The 26,295-nt window shown below is 44.6% G+C and overlaps 1 protein-coding gene across 1 annotated transcript in view; it reads left to right on the top strand.

The window, feature by feature from the left end:
- The first annotated feature begins 9,129 nt into the window (after positions 1–9,129).
- sh3gl2a (SH3 domain containing GRB2 like 2a, endophilin A1) overlaps positions 9,130–26,295 on the top strand; it is a 32,533-nt gene continuing 15,367 nt past the window's right edge. The window contains exon 1 of the mRNA XM_053419752.1: positions 9,130–9,328. Within this exon, the coding sequence (XP_053275727.1) occupies positions 9,284–9,328 (45 nt within the window). The 5' untranslated portion in view covers positions 9,130–9,283. The remainder of the gene's footprint in view (positions 9,329–26,295) is intronic.

The following is a 26,295-nucleotide window of genomic DNA, read 5'->3' as shown; positions in this document are numbered from 1 at the left end:
TTTTCAAATAAAGCTCAGTTCCCTTCTTTCCTGTCCACACTGTGTTATTGTGGTGAATTTCCGGATCTGGTCTAAACTCTCTCCTGTGCTCGGTTGGTTCCAGCGGTTCAAAGGACTGTCAGTCAGTGTGTGGTGGGGACCGAGGATCTCTGGTGGACCGCGGGGGTCCTCAACCTCTCTCATGATTGACAGCTGACTGTTGGCATGGATCCTGTCTGCAACAAGTGACCCCTGCTGTTGACATCATTAACAAGGGTCCACACGAGCACTCACGCAGCTCAGCACAGGGGTGTGTTAGAGGAGCGGTTCCATCCTTGACATATCTACCTCCGACGCCTTTTATCTGTTTCCCTTTTCCTCCCTCTCTTATTATTCATTTTGAATATTAAACCATGATCCTGGTCTCCTCTGTCCTTGAATCGGCTTCCTACACAAGAGACCTCACACTCCTCCCTCCGTATCATCCCTTTATTTTTTTTAACTCCCTTCTTTACCTCTTCTAGCTTTTGTTTTCCTCTTTACCACTTTCCCCCTTTCTTTTTTTTTATAATGTATAATTAACTATGGTGTGAAGAATCCTCCATTCAGGAATTAAAAAGAAATAATTCCACTTTTTAATCCCCCCTCCCTTCTCAAATATATGCTAATGATGTCGTTTTCCTTTATCTTTTTATAATAAAGGATTAGGCCAGGACTGTCTCTCGCTGCAACTCGGGGACCAATTTAGCCGGGATCCAGGAGAGACAAACCCTGGTGGTTAATTACCATTCATTAACATAGTTTGCATCTTTTCTTCTTCTCCAACACCCAAGAGCCAGCTATTGTCAATATTTGTCCCATATAAATTTCGGCATTATTTTTTTTTTTTTCCCAGTCACTGTCCTCCAGCATAATGTGGCTAATGACAAACATTAATAACTCAGAGGAATCCGGTGGCACAGCGGGTATAAGAGACAGAGGCTTCGGTGCAACGCAAATTATCCCAGAGCCCCCCCACCCCACCCACCCCCCTCTGCCGTCTGACTGTCTGTGTTTCTCCCTCTCTCTTCCTTTAAGTGCGTAATGCATAGTCAACATGTTTCCGGCCTTGGCTGACACACTCATGCTATTTCTATGACATATTCAAATGCGGGCCCCCTCAGCTGGTGCTCCCTGGGGTTTAATTAACCTGGCCTTGCCTTTGACGCTCCCTCAGTGAAGACGTTAAAACAATCTTGAAAACACCCTTCAAACATCCACCCTCCAACATACACACACACACACACACACACACGTCTCACGCTAGGTGCTGTGTATGATTCATCTAGTTTTTTTTTCTGTCTGTGTAGGAATGGCGTGCCGTGCCCTTCTTTTCTTCCCCTTCACTCTCTCCTTGTCTTCCACCCTTCTTCTCTGGTGCAGCTCTCATTAAGCGAGGTCTCCTGTGGGAATTACTTTGATCAGTAGTTCCAAATTCAAAGTTTTCCTCCCTTCCTCTTTTATTCCCTCCAACACAATCGACTTGGTGTCATTTTGTTGCCTCCGTCTCTTTTTCTTCAGATCCAACTTTCACGTACACTTTCTTTCCGCAGAGTCCTGCAGGAGATTGCTCCTGGAGGGGAAGGGGAAGGGGAGGTCAGGGGTCACGGGTTGACTCTGGGGTCGATTGATGATGGGTTTGTGTTTTGTGTGTCCCAAGGCTTTTGTGTTGAAGTTCCCTCTCTTTCTGAGTGTGCGCCACTTGGGTGGGAGACTGGTCACCCGGCTACAAAGAACAGTCGGAGCGATAACCGAGAGTTTCTGCAGCCTCCATCTGATGCACAATTAGTCCTCGCAGATCCCTCAGAACTGCCTCTGGTGATTTCCTTTACTTCACTGACACAGATTCACACCCTGGCTACCGCTGCCAATTCACCAGTCTGCTTTGATTTCTCACGCAAAGACACTTGGCACACAAAAAACACAAGGTGGTTGTGACACAGCCAAATGTATTTTTGACAAATGAATAATGCATCTTGTTTACAGCTCTGATCCACAGAGAGCCGCTTTGGTAACAAGAGGTAGATGCTGTTTACAGTGTGTACGACAGAAATCGCAAGAAATTTAAGGAGTTTAATGAGAAAATTGCCAAATTAAAGACAGGAAGGGAATCTCCCTCTCCTGATGCGCGCATGCTCTGTATACAACCTCATTGATCTCCACTTGAACAAGTCCCTCATCCTCTTCCGCTGCACTCCAGACATGAAACGGCAGCAGATTATGGGTGGATGCGGCCTGCCGTGGGAAGCTGGGGAGCAGATAAAAAGGCCAGCCACTCGGGGACTAAAGCTATGTTTTGATGCTTTGTGATAAAGCAGAGGCAGAGAGTGAGAGGAAGGGGGGAAAGTTCCAGGATCCATCTGTAACTTCTCCACTTCACAGGGAAAGAGAAGAGGTCTCCGATTTTGCTGGACCCCTCTGCCACTATCTGTGTGTGGTCATACATATAAACATTATCCTTTGTACATTTTTGATTTGTTTCTTTCTCTTTGTCTTGTCCATCGTGACCACTCTCTTCCTGCCCTTGCATTCTTCTTTGGCACTTGCACTTCTCCCTCTCTCTCTCTCCGTCCCCCTGGACTGTCCTAAGCCTTGCTCATGGCAGCCGTCTCTCTAAAGCCATGGCCTGAGCTCCTGGGAAGGAGAAAAAAGAGATAGAACGGGAGAGTGAGAGAGGGGTTGATCTGGTCTCTAATCCACCTCTTCTCACAGCGTAGGAGGGAAGCTGCCGTGCTCCACATCACCTCAGGGAGAAGGGACTCTCTGGAAAAGTGTGACCACCTGAACCCTCCAGTGTTCTGATGACTAATCTGGGATGTCGGTGCAGAGACTGTGGCTCTTAATATCCCAGATAAGTCAAACTCTCAATGTTAGGGGCATTGTGTGGTTGTCTGGGATTTCAGGGTTTTTGTCTCCTGAGGTTCAGAGTCCATCAGTCGACAAACTACCCAGAGTGCCGTTGTGCTACGTGCACTCACAACGAAAACAAACGGCCATCAGTATCAGTCCTCATTGGTCCTATCAGTTCTGAAAGCAGGCAGCCATCCTTTGTTTGCTGCTCCAGCATATAAAACAACACCTCAGTCTGTGGTGGATAGCGCCTCAAAGCACCTCTCCACCTTGACTAACTTTTCCAAGCGCTCATTAGCGGACTGGCTGAAGTTTGGAGGGTACGAAGCGGGCTGGCAGATTACCCCCTGTAAAGTAGCACACCTCAGGTAATCATACTAATGAATTCAAGCACACACACACACACTCACCCACCCCTCATCCCTTTCTCCTTTTCTCCTTCTCCCTGCACTTACTTTTCTCCCTTTCTTCCACAGTGGCGGGTCGGCGCAAAGAAGTGCCAAACAACAAAGAAGTGTTTGTTTGCATAATATTAGCACCGCACGCAGTGGCGGGGGCCTGACTGCAGGACTGACTGGAGGCTTCCCATGAACACAGGTGGAGCAGGGCGAGCATCACTGGGACCAATTAGAGCAGAGCACAGGTACATTAGCATGTTTGAGTGGAGCGGGCTGGCGTGGGGATTGCCGGGCCTCGTGAAACACACACAAACACACGACGGCGGTCTGGTGTGCGTTAGTTGTTGGTCTCCAGCGACATGACTGGCATATGTGTGACAAATGACCCCTGGTCCGCCGTCACAGTGAATCCTCCCACACACGGCACACCATCGCAGCCAGTTGTTCGGGGCTTTGTTAATGATGAACTATAAACACAACCATTTTTCGAATGTTTAAAGGATTAACATAAAAAAAAGGGAGATGTCCGTTTCTTGTGGGGTTTTGTTTTAACAAGCAGTGAAATGTGAATCGCATGTTTGACAGATGCAGACAGTGCGAGGCGAGCAGGTGCTGATGAGCATAAAAAGAGGCTGTTGTTCTCGGTAAAATGACCGTGGTAAATGGAGGGTTAACAATAACCTAAACAATTCATTGAGATAATTAAGGATCCCAAGGTTTTCCCGAAGCCCAGGGTTTAGCTTTTTGCCCCTTTCCTCTAAACCTCCACAGGAGGAGGCGTCCTGAGCAGAGCTGGACTGAAGAGCCTCCTTTCACCGTGGCCGAGGAGCAGCCGTCCTTCTAGGTCCTGCAGTGTCTGAGCTTCTGGCTTTACCTGTTTCCAAATAATGACCCCAGACCCCGTGCAAGCTCCAGAGGCCACTAGTCTGCTGGTGAACTCCTTCACAGTCACTGAGTTCATAGGTGATGGTTGAAAGGACCACAGTTGGGATTTAAGAGAATTTTTGGCTGAAATAAAATTCATTTTTCTAATTATATTCATGATTATGTTTTCTCTAGTGCATAATTATTCGTAAATACAAATCATTGTGTTTTCATTAGTTCAGAATGAGTCCCGGCGTATCTACAGAGGTAGCAGGTCCTCGTCCACAGAGCCTGTCGGACACTGTCCTGTTTCTACAGAAGCCCGGAGCAGACAAACCAAACACGGGCTCGAGGGAGGGCCTCTCGTGTTTTTATAGGAATGTTTAGACCAGAGCACTGGAAGAATGATCTGCCAAATGGAAATGCAAATACTACAACTGAAAACCTCCTCTAGAGAGCTGGTTCTCTAGATACAACTGGGGTCATAGAGGTTAAACTATTCAAGCTGCATGTATGTAGAATGGAGTTGGAATAATCTTACGATAAAAATTCATGGTTTCACTTACAGGATTTACTGGGAATATAGGTTAACATGAACCAGTTGTTGTATGAACGTTAGAAGAGCAGTTTGCAATAAGCAGATTCTTGGTAACAGCGTCTTTCACAAATAATGTTATTTGAGTTTCAAATCAAAAATAAAATGTCAATTTGGTGATCTTATGACTGCTGATGATCTCATTAGATTGTAACCCCCCCCCCCCCCCCCCCCCCCCAGTCTAATTGAGAGCTAGCACTTGTGAGTCTATAGCCTTGCCGCCCTGAAGGAAAACGGTGTGTTTCCCCCTCAGGTTGGACATGAGCTGCTAGGAGGGAAAGATGGAAAATCGGAAGCCTTTAAGATTACGCAGAGTGGTTCAGAGGGAAGTCTCTCTGCAGGACCCATGCAACATGGCGGCATCACAGGGGCCAGTAGTGCCCCGGAGGCCCTAGAAGGTGCTTCAAGGTGGCTGGGCGTCAAGGGAGGAGGACCTGGGTGAGTCAGGTGCACGTGGACACAAGCCAGGGCCCGACAAGGTCACCTGGGTGAGGGAGAGGTAGGGCGAGAGTTAGGGAGAGGGAGAGGGTGAGAGTTAGGGAGAGGGTGAGAGTTAGGGAGAGGAAGAGGGAGAGGAAAGTCCAAAGACCCAAAAAACCCAATTACCCCAGAAAACATCACATGACTGATGACATTGCAAGAATATGTTTGAAGTCTATCATTACTATTTACCACAGTACAATGTACAATAGAAGGAATCAGGATATCAGTGTTCCATGTGAAAACGCCCCCTCTCTGTACATGAATGTGCTACTGATGTGTGAAACAGAAACTCCCACCGTCTCAGCACTGATGACCAAGATGAGACCAGTGGTGGGTGTAATCAAGTTAATGGCAACAATCTCATCTTTCACTGGAGCTCAGCCTCCGTCTGTCTGTGCGGCGCAGGTGAGATTCATCGTCTCCTGACTTGAGACAAATGGACGCTCACCCCGGGCCACGCACACGCACGCACCGGCAGCTCACTGAGCCGTGGGGCCGAGCACTTCATCAGCGCTGCTCGCCGAGGCCAACGAGAAAGAAAACCGAGCAAAGACAACTGCACTCAGGTCAGTTTGATGTATCGCTCATACTTCCTCTGTTCAGCAGCTGCTCAGACAAAGTGGATGTTTGAATGCAAAGTGCTGCCACAGTGCATCTGATGAAGCCCTGTCTGGATGTTTATCTCTGGGAGTAATGCACCTCACTGGGTTCTGCTGTTTATCATCAGTGCTGCATCATGTCTGACCACTAGATGGTAGCAAAACTTCATAGTTTGTCATTGGTATCACACATCACTAAGCTGTGGACAGACACATAAAGCTATAAAGCATACACAAATAAATATAATAGCATTTGAATCAAATAGAAAGAAAGAAAGTTTAACTTCAAGATGTTATACTCTTGCCATAGATCCACGGCCAATGGTGACGTCAGCTGTGTGTGATTGGAACTGGGACCTAAAGGAAATGATGTCAGTGGCACGTGTTCAGGTTGGCCTTTTGATGTTCTGCTGAAAGTGCCATGTTTTGTTTGGTGTCTTGTTATAGATCGATCCACGATAGAAAATCCGGGTTTTCTTTTTCCATTCATTATGTCTGGCTGCATGTTGAGACATTCACCAGAGGATGGCGCCACTACCATCACAAATGTTCCTCTCGCTGTTAAAGCAGCTGTCTTGAGTTCATGCTGTGTGAGAGTATTATCTATTTGTTAAGGTGATGTGTGTGTGTGTGTGTGTGTGTGTGTGTGTGTGTGTGTGTGTGTGTGTGTGTGTGTGTGTGTGTGTGTGTGTGTGTGTGTGTGTGTGTGTGTGTGTGTGTGTGTGTGTGTGTGTGTGTGTCTGTGTGTGTGTGTGTATTTATTCACTAAATACACACACACTCACATCTTGTACATTCCTCCCAGTCCACTTTGCGTTGAGCAAGCAGCTGCAGGAACATGTATAGCTTTGCATTATGAAAGTGAACATACACTAACATTGTTTACACACACTGTGTACACATTTCTACACATGTTAGTAACGGTAGTTTTTTACAATGTACACACTCATGTGTGTACATCTCATCACCTACATATCAAAAGAAATGACTGGATCAAGGGTTTACTTAACATTTGAAACGAGGAGGTGAATATAATAATATAAGTTTTAGAATTATAATGAAACCTTCCATAACTGTGCTATATGTATAATGATAATGGCTTCATATTTCATTGATTCTTTAGTATGTTTCCTTCATCATTGCCTCCTTGAAAACACCTTTCATTTATTTTTTGGACATGATAATAGGCAGGTTGGTGGACGTGTATCAGAGGCCATATGCGCTGCGTCTCTGGCTCTCTTCCCAAAATCCTCCCACAACAATCGACCGGCCATCTGGCGCCGAGGGGCTGAGCAGACAAGTGTGTGCAGGTGACTTCTCAGCCTGGAGTCAGAGCCAGAGCTCGCACCTGTCCAACGCTCATGTAGTCGCTTAATCGTCTGTAGAAGAAATTTGCTGCTGCACATTAACTTTAAAATCGCTTGTACGAGTTGTTGTTATTAGATCCAGTTTTACTATTAGTGTGTGTGCAGAGCAAATGTCCACGATCCCACTGAATGCCACAAACTCCCATTGAATGGGTCTGGACATTAAGCATATTGCCCCATGTTAGACTGTAGCTTCTTAGTGCCAACGCCTTTTATGCTATTACGCACCAGCCGTGGTTTTAATCTTATTTTTGAGAGATTATTAACTGTGACTGTAGAAAGTAACGCGTCAGAGCAACAAAACAACATGTGGAACCAGAACAGTAAAAAAATGCATCTATTCCATTTTAACACAAGACTGTTTCAACTGGTTGATGTCAGGGTGTCATGTTTATGATTTAATGTGTAGCAGCCGATTGTAACTCCCACGTATGATTTGGATAGTTAGAAACAAGCCTGCCCGTATGGTGCCGTTCAGACAAATACAATTATAAGACCACATCAATAGGTTATTTAAGAGAAAACAAATTAAAAAACAAATAGTACAAGGAGACAAATAGGTTTACGTATGTGCCTGATTGAAATGACACAGCAGTTTTATTAGACCTATCCAGGAAATTTGTTTGAGAGTGAAACTAAACGGCTGCTTCACTTTGTTTGGTTTGGATTTTCCACTGTGCTGTGCATTGAAACAACACAGTGATGAAGGACAGCTGTTAGAATCAACAACATGATTTTAAAAGACACACTGTTAACAAGACTGTGTCTCTAAAGCTCATCAACAGTTACTGGAGGGTATAGTGGTGAGATTGTGTTGTCAGCTGCTGTTTTACAGGGTCAAGGGTCAGGTTGTAATTTCATCATAAATAAAAAAATGAACCCATGTTAGTAAAGCTACGTTTTATTTAGTAAAGTGCCTCTGTTGAAAGTCAGTGAGTAAATGTAAATATGAGCTGGTTCGAGTTGGGACTTGTGTCTCCTGGATGATGGGCGCTGTCCAGGGTGCTGGTTTGATGCAGTCTGACTTTGAGTTCCAGTACCACACTTTCTATATGACCGTGTTTCTTTCTTCCTTTCTTCCTTTCTTTCTTCCTCTCTTCCTTTTACCTTTCTTTCTTTATTCCTTCCTTTCTTTATTCCTTCCTTTCTTCCTTTCTTCCTTTCTTTCTTTTTTCCTTCCTTTCTTCCTTTTACCTTTCTTTCTTTTTTCCTTCCTTTCTTCCTTTCTTCCTTTTACCTTTCTTTCTTTTTTTCTTCCTTTCTTCCTTTCTTCCTTTTACCTTTCTTTCTTTTTTCCTTCCTTTCTTCCTTTTACCTTTCTTTCTTTCTTCCTTTCTTCCTTTCTTTCTTCCTTTCTTCCTTTCTTCCTTTTACCTTTCTTTCTTTGTTCCTTCCTTTCTTCCTTTCTTCCTTTCTTCCTTTTTTCCTTCCTTTCTTCCTTTTACCTTTCTTTCTTTTTCCTTCCTTTCTTCCTTTCTTCCTTTTACCTTTCTTTCTTTTTTCCTTCCTTTCTTCCTTTCTTCCTTTTTACCTTTCTTTCTTCCTTCCTTTGTTATTTCTTCTTTTGTGCCTGTCTGTCTTTCCTCCTTTCTTTCCCAATAATCATTTGGAAAAAATCCGCAACCATCACTTCCATCATTATCTTGATCTATATATTATTAAGGTTAAGGTACCAGATATATTTGCCTCTCTCTCTCTGCATCGTCTCAGTGTCAAATCTTAGTCTAACAGAAGATCTCCCCCAGGTCCTTCTCCTCTGACTCCATCGTCCTTGTCCTTCCGCTGAACGAGCTTAGATCAGAAATACCTCGGCCTTTCCTCTACAGCAGCGGTCGTGTAGTGGAGGCGGCGGCCGCTTTAAAAGGAGCTGGCTCCGACGTCAGCTCCGTTTTAGACGTGTGGGGGGTTGACATCCAATCGGCTGAGCGGGCTTTAGTCAGCCCCTTTCTCACAGGAGATCCCTCTGCTGAGCACCGCCGTGAATACAGGGCTCGAATCTGCTGCAGGAGCATCTCCACTAACAATTAGCACCGAGATTCTCCTCTTTGCACTCCTGCAATTCTATTCATCACACTTCCCACAAGCTAGAGCCACCGACTATCCGCCATCATGTCTGTAGCGGGGCTGAAGAAGCAATTCCACAAAGCCACTCAGGTAAGAATAGGGGGTGGGGAGTGTGGGGGGGGTGGGGTGTCCCGGATCACGGCACGTCTTCATACTGGGCTGATTTAGAGGAGCGGGTTTGATTCAGCTTCTTAATGCTTAGAAATGAATCCATCGTGCTGCAGCTCGCGTGTTGCTCCATCACCTCTGGTTCAGATGCAGGCTGCAGCCCTGGTGCTGAAACGTGCTCCATTGTAAAGAGCTGCGCGCTGCAGCAATGCACCAACGGAGTAATTTATTACTCGCGTACTCTGCAGCCTCCGGGTCGATACTCGTGTAGTTATTTGGCGCATAATCGATGTTTGAATCGAGGTCGTGTCCGTGGGAGGCGGATGGCTCGACGGCGTGGTGTTGGTGGGGATGCCGGGGACGTCAGCTCCTCTCGGTACCCTTCAGATGACATTCCCCCGCAGTGGAACAGCATCCGAGCCGCCGGTGTCGCTGCACGAAAACACGGTTTCAGACGAGTGTTTCTGTTTTACCGACCGCGGTAGGAGCTCCACCGAGCACCGTGTTATGCAACCGTTAAGTGCGTCTTGGCGGAAATCCGCTCCTGGAGCAGCAGAGGCACGCCATGACCCCAGCGCCCTCTAAACGCGCATAACGCCCATTAAAGAATTAAAACATGTCCCCCCTCTTAAACGGAGTCATCTGCTGAATTTCACATGTGAAAAGCAGTGGTCGTGAATATTTTCAGCTCCATGTTCATTTGGCTGCAGCTCCAAACTCATCCCACCAATCTTAGTGTCCTCGTTATGTTATTCCCCAGATATCAGACATGTTATCCATCATTAGCTATGGAGCCAATCACAGAAGGTGCCATAGATCAGCAGTGCTCCTCTATGGGACCTTGATGGCTGAAGGCCTGTGTGAACAGATCCTGTCCCCGATGCTCGCCATTAACTGTGGCTTTTATTTCCGGTGTCGGCTGAGAGCTCCAGGCGTGTGTGAGGGAGGTTGTTGGTTTCTCGGGGTGAGTCACAGGGACGCTGACAATCAGCCTCAAGACCCACACAGCAGGACACCCAGAGCCATGGCTGACTCACACACACACACACACACATGCTCTTATAAGTCCCCCACTCCCCTTTACTCCAGTTCACCCTGCCGGCCTTCGTCCCAGCTCCCAGTTTGCACCACTCCTCATCTCTGTGTGTAATCGACAGAGATCGGGGGAGAGAGTGCTGACTGAGCTGTAACACTAATAATGTCACGTCTGCTGAAGGTCAGTGTCGGTACACGTTTGACCAGAATAACTGAGATTAAGTTTGCAGCAGTTTGCGAGGACAGGAGCTCATTCCCACATGCTGGGGTCAAACCTGGTGACACAATAGAGTCAACTCATTCTGCCATTAGTTATTAAGATCAATGTTAACATATTGACATTCGAGACACTGACGATTAAAGCACTACACGACAAAGACTAGATTAATAAAAAAACAACCGCACTGACAGGACAGTGGCCAATCAGTGGCTAGTGCCCCGACCCCCCACCCACTCACCCTGGCACTGAATACAAACTTATAATTGTAAATGGTCGTCAACACTTCTCAGTTTTAATCAGGAGCTCATTTGACCAGATTGAAATAAGACAGCGGCTCACATGGGGCTCCACAGATTGTGATAACTCTGTGTGATGAGTCTATTGTCAGCCATTAGGCCTCTCTCCTCCTGCAGATGTTCATCCACTGCCTCAAGTATGTGTGTGTGTGTGTGTGTGTGTGTGTGTGTGTGTAAGAGAGAGAGAGAGGTATGGGGGGAGGGTGTGTGTGCATATCAGCATCTATATCTGTAAATATGCATTCAGTTATGTGGCTCTCACTGTGGAGGAGGTGTGGTAGAGTGTGTGAAAACACAGCCCGGTTGTCATTACTCAGTTTTATTCCCAATGCTATTAGGTTAGCTCTAGGCTCAGAAAGCTGTCTCTGTGGTCTCCTTCTGTCTGTTCCTCAACATTACCCCCCCACCCCAACACACAAATCTAGCACCCCCCAACTCTCTCACACACACACACACACACACACACACACACACACACACACACAAACACACACACCCCTTGTCTTCTCCCCCAGACTCCCATTGGCAGAAGGCTCTCTTCAATCCCTCTGTTCCTGTGCCACAGCTCTGTAATCCAGGCCCAGACTTGCATTTACTGTAGGTAGTGACCCAGCAATCTGGCTACTTGCACACACACACACGCCCGCACACGCACACACACACACACACACACATTGTCAAACTGTAGTGTAGCAAGACCCCCCACCAGCCTTCACAACGCATGAAGAGAGTTCAGGAGATTAAAGGGCTGAAACCAGGGATTTATCCGAATCGGTTGGTGATTTGGCAGAATGAGGATCTGCATTGACGGCACAAGATGTCCGATTGCCGGCTCTTCTCTCATTGTCACGACTCGGCAGAGCAGGGTGGGGGGGAAGCCTCGGTGGAAATTAGAACTGCAATAATAAGTTAATCAATCAAATAGCAGATGGACAGAAAATGAAGCTGCAATTATTTTTGATGAATGATATAAATCTTGTTTTTGCAAGGAAGTCAAGCTAGACAATGTTCTGCTTGCAATTTCTGCAGTGTGAGGATTTCCTGTTCCTCTAATGGTGCAAACCGAATACCCTCAGTTTACAGGCAGAATGTCGTCAGATGTGATGTTTGACTATGTTAACAAGGAGTAGATGTGACGGACCTTTTGAAAATGGTCCACAGATTTATCAGAAATGAAAATAATCATCAGTCATTATCTTAGATGAGATCCTCTATCACAGAATGTGTTCTTTTCTTTAACGATGTATATATATTCAATTAAACTGTACATTTTCTAAGACAAATATAGATTTTCAAAATTACCCAGACATTATAGGAATAAATACCTTATACCTCAAAATTAGCGAGTCTACACAGTTTTTTACTCTCAGTTAAACCCACTGAAAAGGGGCGATTGACTCTTTTCCTTGCCAGCAGAGGAGCTTTTCTGCTTTTTTCCACAGTGCGCCATATTCCACATCACAAACGCACCAACAACTGAGAAGCTCCTTCTCCCGCTGTCAGACAAATTAGCACGCTCACCCTGGTGTCACGTTTCCATCACTGCTCCTCTAAGCCGGTAAAACCTGTGTCTACTGCAGAGGCGTTTGACACGGGAGTGAACACAGATTGAATCCACCCCCCTCGCAGAACAAGCCAGATGTTTGTGGCTGTTTTTTTGACCCGTGGAAAATTTGCTTTAGTATAGTCGTAGTGTATTATAGTCTGAATGTTGACAAATATATATTGTTATTATGCTTGCTATTACACCCCTTGGTCTTAATGTCTAAAATGAGGCAAGCCATCTAGTTTGAATAAATTGAGCCCCAGTACCATCAAACTGGTTTGTATGTAGATCGGAGCAGATGGGCCTCTGTATCACTAGTTGCTAATTGGCCGTGCAGCTTACTCTGAAGTCAAGTGTACATCAGCTGCTGTGTCAGAGACAGAAAATCCTCATCGTGTGCAAGTTGCTGCATTTTTTCATTAAAAGACTTTATGGACTCTTGTGAGAGGAGCGGCTCATAAAGAGGCAGAATGCGAATTGGACTTGCTGGGATTTTATGAGATTCTCACACACACACGTTCACCCAACCTCAGTTTCACCTTCTCTCATACATCACGGTAATTTATTTCACACAGCCACACTTTTCCCTGACAGAAGACATCTCTCTCTCATCCAAGGACACCGGGGCTCCGAGCGGCGCATTAATAACGGTTGCCATTAAAAAAAAAAAGAGAAAGGGATGAAGCAGGAGGCATGAAGGGTAAAACCCAGCAGGTCCACAACAAAGATGTAGTTGTTCATTAGCCAAGAAATCTATCGCTTGTCTCACCATGGACCCTGTGAGAAAGAGACACAACTCAACATAATTTGTGTAAAGCATAGAAACAATCTGTGTTTTAAATGTACGATTAAAAAAAATGGCGACTTCTTGTTACGTCACAAGGCAACTTCGCCTCAGAGTCAAATGAGTCACGTTCTGAGCAGATGCTTCTGACATGAAGCGTCTGTGCCCATGAAGAGAGTCAAGTGTGTGTTGAGCTCTGCAGCTCGTCGGGGGGGTGCATGTGAGCAGGTTAATGTGATGAGGGTTTTTCATTAGGGGCTCCAACGTCCACTCAGCCAATGCTTCAGAAAGAGAGTAAACTGCTCAGTGCAGCACTCACCAGCTTGGTGATTTTATTTTTATCAACCCCATGTTTGAATAGCAGCTGCATTTCTTCTAAGGCTGCAGAGTGCATGTTTTATCTGAGTGGAGGAAGCATGTTCTGGAAGCAGCAGGGAGGCTCGAGTGTGTTCATTAAATGGAAACTGCAGTAGAGACAGAGGAGCTGAAGACGATGGCAGGAACGCTAGAGAAAGTGTGGCAGAGAGAGTGAGAGACAGGAAACAGAGAGAAGCGTCTTTGGGGAGTTGGTGTCGCAGCTTCTCCAGATAACACGACCGTCAGTCTCGTCACTGTCAGAAAGAGGCTGTTCCCTCCTATAAATACATAAACTGCTTCATTTTGTTCTTTTATGACAGATTTAGAGTTCGGTGCGTTGAATTCCATCCTTAATAAGAGATTATTATTTTTCATCCATGTAGATTTAATGGTCTTTGCATCACGACTGCTGCTTCAGATACTGAGGACAGCCCAGTGCTCGCAAACAAGACTGTGCAAGAGTCATCATCTACAATCTTACTTTTAGTTTAACTTCAGTATTTAGTATTATTATGTTTTCTAAATATACTCAGTTACCATGTTGTCAGCTGAGATCTAAACTGCAGATCAAAACTTTAAGGGCTATATAGAGTGTTTTAACTTTAATATGACATACTAAGATATTTATTATAAAACCTAATCACAGGGATGAATTTTGGATTGCTTTTTCTATATGTTTACATTTTATTAAAGCTTTACTTCTTTGAGAGTCTCGTACAGGGGGTTCCTTTGACAAGGTTCCGGCAGTGGAGTCCTCCACAGCTTTATTATTACAATCAGGACGAGACAATTCTGTCAACACTACTCCTGTCATTCTGATTCATTGGTTTGTTAATTGCTACAAACTTGCTGTACAAAATAAAATCCAAGAGTTGAAGAGAAATCCTCTATAACTCCTGCTCTTAAATAAGAAGATCCTGCTCTTTAATAAAGGTGTAAAAAAACAGATTCAGTAACATCATTTAATTTCTCTCTGTGATAATTACACAATTATGAATTAGTATTTTGCTAACAGCACAAATTGAACCCAACCTATGATTCCCTTTAAATGAAAACATTAATTGTTTAGACATTTCACACTTTAAGCAGCTATTTCACTTCCCTTTTGGAAATGAGCTCTTCTGCTGTTTCTGAGAAAAGCTGGAACAAACACACGGTTTTAGGAAACATCTGTATGAGCAGCATGAAGCTTTGTGTCCTTTGTGGTCTGGATGTAAACAAATCTGTCACAATGCTGCAGCTGCAGTCTGTGGACGTGTGTGCCTGTTGTGTGTGGATACTATTACTACTGCTGTTGTTGTAGAATCATGATGCAGTGATCAAATCTGGTCAGGGTGCGTTTCTTACAGTGGAGAGTGGAGCAGTAATCCTTTATTTTGCAGTCAGCCTTGGTTCTCCATGAGGTTTCCCTGCATGTGGGTTGAATACTAATACCAGCTCTGCTTGTCTTATCCCTGTGAAGTCCACCGTCTTGTGTGCAGCATTTTGATTAGTCAACTGGAAACCGTCTCATTCCAGGTTGTAGTTTAAAGCCAAATAATTAGTTATGTAGAAATTTGTATCATTGCTCCTTTTAGGTTTAATCATTTATCTATGTGTGTGCACGTGCAGGCAGTTCTGGCATTTCTTCCCTTCAAAAAAAGGGGCATGCAGTGTGCAAGCGTGCATGTGAGTGGGCATCGGTGCAGATCCGTGCATGCCCGCGGACGGCAGCAGGGTCTTTTGGACGTGGCTGACGCCTGCGGGGCTTTGGGGCAGCAGATTGTGAGTGGGTGACTCATTCAGCCTGGATCCTCGCTCGGCCTACTGCAGTGCAGCGTAGAGCAGATCCAGCTGGGAGATAACAGATGGGGCGGGAGGGAGGGACGGAAAAAAAAAAGTGGAGCAAAGAAAGCTCGGTGAGAGAAGATGAGCGTGGGGGGGGGGGGGGGGGGGGAGACGGAGGGCAGCCGTGAGCAGGTACAGGGAGTGGCAGAGAGGGAGGGGGAATCCAGCGGAGAGATCCTGACGCCGAGAGGAGCAGGAGGACGGAAGGAGGCGCGTCAAACACCGAGAGAACAGTCGATCCGAACGGATCTCATTTGTTCATCAGTTGGTGGTTTTAAGCCAGGCTGTGTTTTTTATTTTTTATTAATAATTCTAAGTGAGGCTGGAACTAGCAACTGTTTTATGTTTCAGTTAATCTGCCCTTTATCGTTTTGATAAATCCACTTAAATTTGTTTTCTCCAAATAACAGATCAAACCCAAATTCAGTTTTCTAGTAAATATGATAAACAAATTACTAGTTAAATTTATAACAAATGTGTTGGAATGTGATTATAAAATCTTTAACTGAGGATTTTTGGTTAATTGATGATTACAGCATTAATTACACCTCCACACTCCTACCCTTACTCTGTGCCTCTCTCTGTATGTGTCACACTCCATCCTGACATTTGGCCTTTCAATATAAATCGTGATGTACAGAATCATTAGATATTCTTGACGGAGCCATGTGAGTCAGAAGATAAAAACACACCATCCAAGTCCTCCCCTCAGAATTAGATGTCCTTGTCCCTCGGTCCAAGTATGGATCGGCAATGCAGCAAAAAGTGATGCTGTCCTGGATGGGGTCCAGCAGCAGTTTCCCTCCCAACCTTTTATCCGGATTTATTTTCCTTCCCTCATGCTGCTTCCATTACTCTTCACTTTTCCTTATTATTCCCCTCGCGGCCTTAAAAGAAGTTTGGACTCAACACAGTCGAGCCCTTTATTCAGGAGTGTGTCCCACCAGGAGACGTTTCCCCGGCTGCTGCTCTGTCCTTTGCTTGGTCTTGTTAAACAAACATATATTTTATTCCGTGCAAACAGCAAAACTTCCTCAGGTATTTGGAGCAGGCTCCTGACGGCTGCTCCCTTCCCCAGGTTTTCAATCAGTTAAATCTTTCACTGGTTCTCTGGCAGGTTTTTAACTATATATTAAGGAAGTAGTGACAGTTTTTTTTGTCTAGTGAGCGTATAACATGTCACCTTGCTTCCTTTTACTCCTACACATATCATCACTCATTTCCCTGACAGGAAATTAATCCTCAAGAGAACTTTGCAACAACGAGTTTGTCTCGAGCAGGATGTAAACGTGACTTATGCCATCTGAGGTGTTGCCAGAAACTACACAGCGAGTAGTCTGACACACTGTACGTCTCTATGAATCACAGAGATTTATTTAAACCACTGAATAGAAGGAGGAGGAACTTCGGATACACATCCTTTTTTTGACAAGAGGCGACACGCAGTAGCCAGAGGGTTGAAATCTGTCCAGAGAGAGGGGCTATGGGAGCACTGGTGAGGTTAACTCGTTCAACGTCCTCATTCAGAAAACATAAACGGTGAATGAACGATGTTTGGCCTGTTTCATATCAGTCAGAGAAGAAAACCGAGGGATGAAAACGTTGGGGTCTATAGACGTTGATCTGACGTTCGTTCCCGTCGGTGCTTTCTTCCTCTTCCTCTTTTCTACACCCTTCTTCCTCGACCCTCCTCTCTCAGCATCAGTATTCAGGCCATGGTTGATGTTTTATTCAGGATTGGTACATTAAATATTCTGGGCATCAACCACTGCAGGAGAGACAGGCGAGGGCTCAGGGCTGGAAGAGGGAAATTCTCTGAACCTGTGTTGAGCATCTAGATTGTAGGTTTCATTCATCAGACGTAATTAATGGAGGAAAAACAGGGCGGATCCTTTTGTTTTCCTTTCCTGTCTGCTTTTAAAAAATGTCGTCCTCTCGTATGATCAGCGTTTTCTTTATAGTATGATTAATATGAGCAATTTAATGGAAATAACTGGAACCAATGATAAGACCATGAAAGCATCGCACAGACCTATCTACTGCAGAGACAAATCATCATTATCCAGATCCATAACCCAGCAGCCGGCAGTTCACTCTCTTCACAGCCCGGTCTCTGTGCTTATTGGTTCTGCTCATCGATTCAGGCCTGTGGATTTAACCAAGAGCAATTCCACATAATTCACATATGGATGTTTTTACTGCCCGAGAGACCTTCTCTGTCGTATAGGGCATTAGCTTCAAAATTCAAAGGTTAAAGGTCACTGACCAAACTGAGGTCATGAACTGAGTGTCTGAAAACAATTATGTATATTCAGTTTATAATACATCAAGCTCACCAAAGGCAGAAGTCTGCAGATGGCTGTAGTGCTCATATCTTTGATATCAGTCATGATTTGGTAACCAACCAATCCATTCGTGGGGTGGGACGTGTTGTGAGCATGATTGTGTTTATTATGTGGTTTATTTGTTCATCATATCATCGTTAATCATTTCTAGGAACTTTTATTTTTACGTTTGAATCATATCTCCATCACTCAAGTTAGGGTTCGGGTTAGGCATTCAAGTTCCCCAGAGGATGAATCATATTGATGAGACCCCCTGACTTTCTCTATAGCGCCACCAGCAGGGTAATGTGTTTGGCTTTTGAATTAAATGTTGTGGCTGATGGATGAATAGTGATTATATTTGGTTCATGTATTCATGTCCCCATTGGGATGAATTGTTACCACTCCTCCAGATCATTTACTGGGATCTTCCCACATCAAATCCTCATCCTTCAGTTCAGTAGTTTTCTGTGAAATCCAACGAACAAATAAACCAACAAACAGAAACATCAGCGTGGGTGAAGACCACCCTAAGGGGGACACCGCCTGGAAAACACAAACAAGTTCGCCTAAAACAAAATGGTGGTGAACTTGTGATGGCTGAGCAGGGAGATGGGTCTGACAGGGGGAGATCTGAGGACAGGCCCGGCTGGAGGCAGATCGTCGACGCCCCTCGAGGACCAACTAACTGTGCAAGACAACTCAATGGTTCTAATAATAGCACTAATTTAATTGTAAAGGTATGAGGTCGTCAGTCAGTCTGGATCAAAGTGGTGCAGCAGGATAGTCGTCCATTGATCCGCTCTGCAAGCACGGCTTTAAATAGAAACACAGAATGATGCAGTACGACGTGCGCACTGTAGGAAAGACTTCCATTCGGGTCGGAAGAGGAGGAGGGGGGGCAGAGAGCGGGAAGACATGAGAGCAGGAAGTAATGGGGTTTAAGTGGAGAGAAGAGGAGGATGCTGGGAACAAAAGAGGAGTGCAGGCAGTGCTTTCAGGCAGATGTAGCATCTCTCAGTCTGATGCCTAATTTTGCTGGTGAAGGTCCAGTAATGAGAGGAAGGAGGGAACAGGACGTGCTTCATTGTGTTTAGACGTCTGCTGAAACAACTGGGTCTCCAGTCGTCCTCATGGCGGACAGCGTGCATTAAGCAGATAACCATGTCATGTGATCTGAGCCGTGGACACCCACAGTGAAGTCCCTCGCCCTGAGCACACACGGCGTCCTCCCGCCAACTGCAGAGCCGAGACTGAATGGCTTGTCGGGGATTATACTCAGATTAATCAGAGCACAGTGACTTTGCATTATATTGGAGCTGTGTGTGTTTGTGTTTGTGTGTGTGTGTGTTTGTGCGCACGTGTGTGTGTGTGTCAGAATGAGAGCGCTGCAGCGGTAATCTGTGAAACGTGCCACATGTGCCGGACCCGCCCGCCAAATGTACCTTGGGATGGGGTCAGAGGTTTTAAGACTCTTCTTTGCTGTTTTAATCGGAGTAGTATTTGTATCTGAGTTCATCTGGGCATGTGACTGCTGACATGTGAGTTTCAGATTGTCCCACTACTTTAAATTTACCTCTTTTCCTACAGTGAAAAAATCAGTAATAATGATAATTTAAAGGAAAAAACACAGAATAAAAGCTCTGTAGTAGTATAATTTACCAAAGATACAAAGATATCATCATCACTAAACACATACGATTATGTACTTATATTAATGTTTAACAACCATTAATTCAATCATGCTGCTGCTTTGTGTAAACAAGCGTCTCCAGCGTCTCTTGCATTAGAGCCACAGGCTGAGTGGTAAACCAAGTCCTTCCTGCTGAACTCACCCGATGTGACGTATGACAGACGTGTTTAAAGGAGAACATCCCTCTGATTAGAATTCATATTGTTTTTGCTTTAAGGTGAATGTGTCTGTCTGCATAAAATACATCAAGGAAAGAATACATGTTAAATACTGTCCTACTGTATCTGATCTGTTTGGGTAGGACTTCACTTCCACCTTTAATTACCCCTTCAATTAGAATATTAACATATACCAACATCATGTGTATTATATCAGTACTTGAACATTGAAAATATAGTCAATACAACACTAAACTGTTTATTCATGTGTTTGGTCCTGCAGCTATTTTCATTAATGACTAAACCTTCTTGTTAAATCAAATATTGAATCTGTTAAAATGTCACAACAGTAACAAAGGCCCAATGAAATCTTAACATAATCCTGAAAGTATTTAACTTGTATTTGATTATTCAACACATGATAATTCGACATTCTGAACTCATGAGGAGGCGTTTGATCTAAAAGATTTTAATAGATATGACTAATACTCTGTTATATAATGAGTTCATCTTGCAATTAATTTGTCTCAGTATACAAAGAACTCAGAGATATTGACAGAAGCAGAGGTCCAATCTAATAAATTGATTAACAGGCAATATGAAGAGATGAGGTTTGAGGCTGTTCAGTTTCGTCTGAATCTGGATTTTCACGACACTTTGTAAATATCTTCCAGCAGCTTTCTTAATGTAGCATTTATTTATTTTTTAAACAGGAACATTATTTCTTCATTATCGGCAAATTGTGAAAGAAGTCAAATACGTACATTATATATTGATATTTCAAATATTCGAACACCTGGTGTACATTCCCCTGCACACGTCTCTCCTCTTTAGAATGTGAGGGTTGAGTGGTCTTCGTCGATATCCTGGGTGTCATTTCGTCTGTGGTGTGTCTGTACCCTTCTGTCCTGACCTTGTTCATGGAACAGGAAATCTAATCAAACCTGTCTGCTGCTCAATGGGAAAAAGTCAATATCACACAAAGAGAACGTTGGTCTGCTGAGGCTTTTCAATTTTTTTTCCCCTTTTAACAGGGTCACACCAGCCACTGGATGTATTAATGTTGTTGTTTACTTGGGGGCGGGGCCGCTGCAGTTTGATTGAAGGTCTGTGGTCGTGGTTCGGGGGGTTATGTTTGTTTTTTATTGATTTTGGTCTAAATGTGCAGCTGCTTTTTTTTCTCCCAGGATCCATCATTGTGCCGTCGCTGCTCGATGGTTCAGCTGGAAGTTTAAAAGTTAAAGATATTTATCTTCATCAGTGATGATGAGTCTTCAGCGTTTGTTTGTTTGTATGAGTCGTTTTGTGTGTGTTGGTGTTTCCTGCTCGCTCACTGACCACATCCTGTCAGTCTGTCTGCAGACGAGCTGACACACATACGTTCCCCTCATAGTATTCAACATATCTCTTTTCAAATGTGGTTATTATTTATTTATAAATATGTCCAATGTTTATTTCAAATTACAGTGTATAGTATGGACCCTTAATGTTTATATCTTGTACACACACGGCCTTGCGTTGCATACATATAAGAAAACCACATTTGAGCTTTTTGGTTATACACTTTACAGTTGGATTCAGATTATTTTCTCAGATGACAGATGTTCTCTGCTTGTTGTGTTTCATATTATGATTGGGCTCGGTTATTGATTATTGATTAACGGTCATCTGATTCCCTCATCTGATGGTGTCAGCTGCTGCCTTTTTGCATTAAAGGCTTATAGTCATTACCTACCTCAGGTCAAACATCACTGTCTCTCCTCTGTGTGTGTGTGTGTGTGTTTGTCAAGTTTGTGTAAAAGGTCAAACACGGCCTCAGAAGAACCAACCCAGCGAGGGAACACGTGCCGGCGTCTCCTCTGAGCCGCCCTCGCCGTTTCCCTCAGGACTAAAATGATCAAATCAAAAAAAGCCACACGGTGGTTTTCACACCACGAGTCAGGACGGCAGACGGTTTATAAAATGGCTGCTGGATTCCTGGATTGAGTGTGTGTGTGAAAACCTTCACGCTGAGCCAACCGACTGGTGACGAAGTGCAACCCTCCTGAGACTCTCACTGTATAATGCATGGCTGTGTGCTACTCTATGTGTGTCGTGTGTGTGTGTGTGTGTGTGTGTGTGTTGATGTCGCAGAACATTAGGTTTAGTGTGCAGACTGTGTCGCTGCTCTCTTGGCTACGGCAATAACGCATTTCCAGAAATTGAATTGACCCGATTGAATTGTGTTCTAAATTAACTCGACGATATCAGGAGGGGATGGAAGCTGAAGCTGGTTAAATGTTATTTGTAGTTGGACGATAATCTGAAGGATGAATGGTGTGGTTGTGAATCTGGGTTTCAATGCACAAGTCGGAGGCAGCGACTGAAACTGAGTTTTAATAACCATCATCAATACAGATCTGCACTGCTCATTATCCAGGACAACACCGTCATTACGCCCACGCAGATCTACCTCAGGACGCTGCTGGGCTAACATAAAGATGAGAATACTGTGAAGCCATAGGAATAAATCAAATGTCTCACTTTTCAGTTACGTGCAGGAAAATCAGTGGAGCCCTCGACTGGCCTCAGTTCAGTCATTATCTCCGAGAGACGCACTTACACTTGAAATGGAAATTGCAGACTGGAGCACAGAGGAGGAGAAAGCTGCCGGGCTGTTTGTGGGTTGTGCTTCACATGTGATGTGTGTGTGTGTGTGTGTGTGTCTGTGTGTTATTGATTGAATGGTGAGTCACTGCGGATGAAGTATCATTAACTATATAAAAACATTGCTTTAGGGTCACGCTCTTCTCTCTAATCGGCTGGTGATGAATGAAAATGACAGACTTTGGATCTAATGATGCAGATGTTGTTAATGTCATGAGCTGAATATGATAACGGATGATCCTCTGTGCAAATAGTCATTATCTTGAAACACTTTCAGTTGGATGAAAGAAAATGTCGAGTATTCAGTCCCTCTTCTTTTGCGTCTGAAAAAAAAAGGCCTTTATTGTTTTATTCATTATTTTAGGTTTTCCAAGCAATCATTTGATGTCATTCAGTTTGAATACAGTCAAACCTGGGAGCTGCCCAGTGCAACCACAGCCCTGACTGGTTCTTCTGAGGAATGCAGTTTTCAAGAGCAGGTTTTAGTTGAAAGTTTTTTTCAAAGGAAGAGCAATTGATTTTTCCAGCCTATAATCTGAGACCCTGGAATGCAGGATTAGGAACCATATTTGGAAAAATATGGCAACATGGCCGACAGGATGATACTGATGCAGATTGAAAAGTGATATTATTCTTTCTATATTTTGCTTCTTTCTTCATGAAATCCTACTGCACTGTTTGGATAATGAAGCAGACCGGATGGACTCATTATAAACAGTTTCTTTGTGCTGATTTATGCTCGACCACACTGTTATACGATGTGTCAGAGTCTCTCCTGAACATAAACACAAAAGTTATACCACAATTTCAGCAAACTTCAAATCCCTGATTACTTTCTCCACCCTGCAGAGCCGACCAATCACAGCGCGAGATTGGTGGAGAATGTTGGATCATCATTTTCGTAAAAGTCCCAGATATGGTCGGATTCAGACACTCGAGGTGAAATACAACCGACCTTCAGGATATCCCAGTATAAATTGACTCGTTTATCAAACCCAGTAGACCTCAGACTCCTCAAACACAAACACATAAAGTCAACGGCTCTTTGAAGCATTGCGATCCAAACAAATGGTGTAGATCATTTTCTGAAAATCAGTGGTCGGCTGCCAGCTGTGGTAAAAACGCTCTGAAAGTAGAACGTCTGCTGCACCTCTGACCGCCCCCCCCCCCCCGCGGTGATGTCACAGCGTGCGGTGGAACACATGGTGGCGAGGTGAGAAAAATATGTTCAGTTGATTTGCTCCATAGATTGAGAGAAATGTTACTAGTGTCCAATTAAAATAATAAGTCACATTTCCATTTAGTTCACATGCAGCAGTCTTTGATGTGGAGCTGGTCAGACAGGAGGTGTAGATGGAGGGAGGATGGCTGTCGTTAATGAAAGGACAAGAATAGAAGGAGGTGAACTGGGGATGTGAACAAATGAGCCGGAAAAACACTGAGTGCTTAGAAAACGATTGCGAGAAAGGAACTAAAAGACAGAATTGAGCACGTCGAGTCTTTCACACCTTCCACTGGTTTCCAGGCAGAGCTGTGGGAGGTCTGGCCCAAGAACACAGAGCGCACTTCTCACCAGCAATGTAATTTAATGATGAAGCTATTTCAGCACAATAGAGGATATGTTATACTTCCACTGGGTGAAGGATTATTTCTTTTCTTCCACTCCCATATGGGAGAATACTGAGCCTCATTATATAATACTATATATATAATAATGTGAAGTACACGGATCAGTATCTTGCTATGAATCTCATTTCTTCTGTTGTAAACGGTGAAAAGAATATTTCAAGTCTCATTTGTTTAAGAAAAGAGAAAATGTAGGTTTACTCTGAAGGGATTCACTGATATTGGTCATGAGTAACACACACACACACACACACACACACACACACACAGCACAGAGCTCGCCATCATTCACGTTGTGTGTTTGCCTTCAGTCATCCTCCATCTTTGTCTCATCATCATCGCCACATATCCGAGCGCTCACAAGCCCTGGCACGCTTTCCTCACACACACACGGTGCCAGCTGGTCCCCCCCCCCCCCCCCCCATTTACCGAGCGGTACATGGAGGGCGGATGGGAGTGTGTGCACACATCTCCCCAGCTACAGACTCATCCCCGCTGTTACATAAGAGCCATGCAAAGGCTTACAAATCAGATTATAATAGCCACGGGCCACTCACTCCGAGAGGATAGAGGTCAGTGAAGCAACATGGCCAACCAGTGGACTGATGTTGGCACGGGTCTGCGTGGACAGGGGGGGACACAGCTGGCACCCTGTCCTGTCTGGGTGCTCATCCGGTCCGTCTGTACACGACGTCTTCACCTGGTCTCACAGGCGCTGAATTGAATAATGATGATTCAGGCCGCGTGTGTCTGTGTCTGCTGGTTTCACTGTTGAATTCCTCTCCATGCTAATTCTTCCCCAGGCCGTGATGTTCTGCAGGATTACTCTCATCCTGAAACCACTGTAGCTGCAGCAGGCTCTGAACGCCAGGGTTTAGGAATGACAAACGGATTTTCCCTGATTCCCCGAGAGCACAGGTCTATTATCGGGACAGCCGGTGCACTTATTAGGGTTAGATCTGCACCTGGATAAAGCCTTAATGCCCATTTACAGTTTGGGGTTCTCAGAAGCCCTGGTCAGCTGGAGTCAAGGTTGTGGTTCCAGTGTAGGTGGATGCAGTCGGACATATTGTCGAGTCACAATCCAGCCGTGTGAACAGTCGGCGCAGTGTTGCATGAGGAACGTGACAGTGAGAACAGTGAGGCTCCGAGGCTATGAGGAGAAAAGAGAGAGAGACAGAGAAGGAGGAGAGGCTGGAGGAAGAGAGAGGCACCACAAATATCTTCTGGGCATTGTTACGCAATTGTTTTCTGTCTTTTCAAGTTTTAGCAGTTCTCCGTCATGTTCCCATCGGATACAACCCTTTTTCTATTTCTCCGTGTTCGCCCTCCTTTATCATCCGTTCATCACTGGAGACTTACAAGGTGAAAGTGAAGGAGGGAAGACTACCTGCTGAACCTAAGAGAAGACTAGATGAGCAGGAGAAATGTGATGAGGGTGTCGGTTCTTTCTCCTGCGACAGATTTGCACAGGCTTCCACTCAGATCCTTGTGCACCGAGGGGGCAAAGGGGCAGTAAGGAGGCGATGGAGAAGGAGTTATATCACCTCCATGCTACCGTCCAGCAGCGGGGGGCCGTCCTCCTAATAGCCTCACTAATCACTCTTGTCATTTTTAATCCCCCTCTTCCACCCTGTGTGCGTATTTAAAGCAGGGGCCTCCGTGTGCCCGGCCGGGATTAAGACTAGTGAGCTGGAGAGGAGGGAGGAGGCATGGGAGGCGTGGGGGAGGAGAGCGGCGGCTGCAGCAGCACGCTCCCTGCGCACCTCACATTGGGCGCCATGTGACTTATGCTAATGCTAGCAGCACGGCCGCGAATGCTAAAAGTCCCGGCTCCATGCACTTCATGATATTAATACATATAAATAATATCAATGAATATCATAATATCAATCTTTTTTATTTTTGGGCCATGCAAATGCATTCAGTCCATCACTTTTTAGGGGATTATAAGATTGTATAACAATAATTTACAAAACCATCTTCTGGTTTTACATGTGGATAAAAAGGCAAACACAGAAAAGAGAGAAAAATCGAAAGAAATCCACAGAAATATTATATATCTGTAAATTGACCTGATAAAAAGCTTCTTTCTCTTCCCTCAGGTTTTCTCTAGATAACTGGATAATTTGTGTTATATACGTAAACAGCTGCAGTAAATCTGCATCATCCATATGTACAAAATATATTTTTTTATCTTACCAAACAGAGCATCCGACAGTTCGCTGTGACGATGGGAAACAACACACTCATCTCCTGCATCACTCATGAGCAGTGCAGAGAGTGAGTGGGCGTCGTGCTGCACAGATGGACCCCTGCATCCATGCATACATCAGGAAGATGCAGAAAGTTATTACGCCAATCTAGTTTTATGATGTTTTCATCCTGTTTTGACAGCGAGATAATTATTCAGAAAAAATATTTATATATTGTGTCA

Source organism: Pleuronectes platessa, chromosome 3 (genome assembly GCF_947347685.1).
Source record: "Pleuronectes platessa chromosome 3, fPlePla1.1, whole genome shotgun sequence".
In the NCBI taxonomy this organism is placed as follows: Eukaryota; Metazoa; Chordata; class Actinopteri; order Pleuronectiformes; family Pleuronectidae; genus Pleuronectes; species Pleuronectes platessa.
Note: the sequence above shows the minus strand (reverse complement) of the source record. Positions and strands in the feature narration are given on the sequence as shown.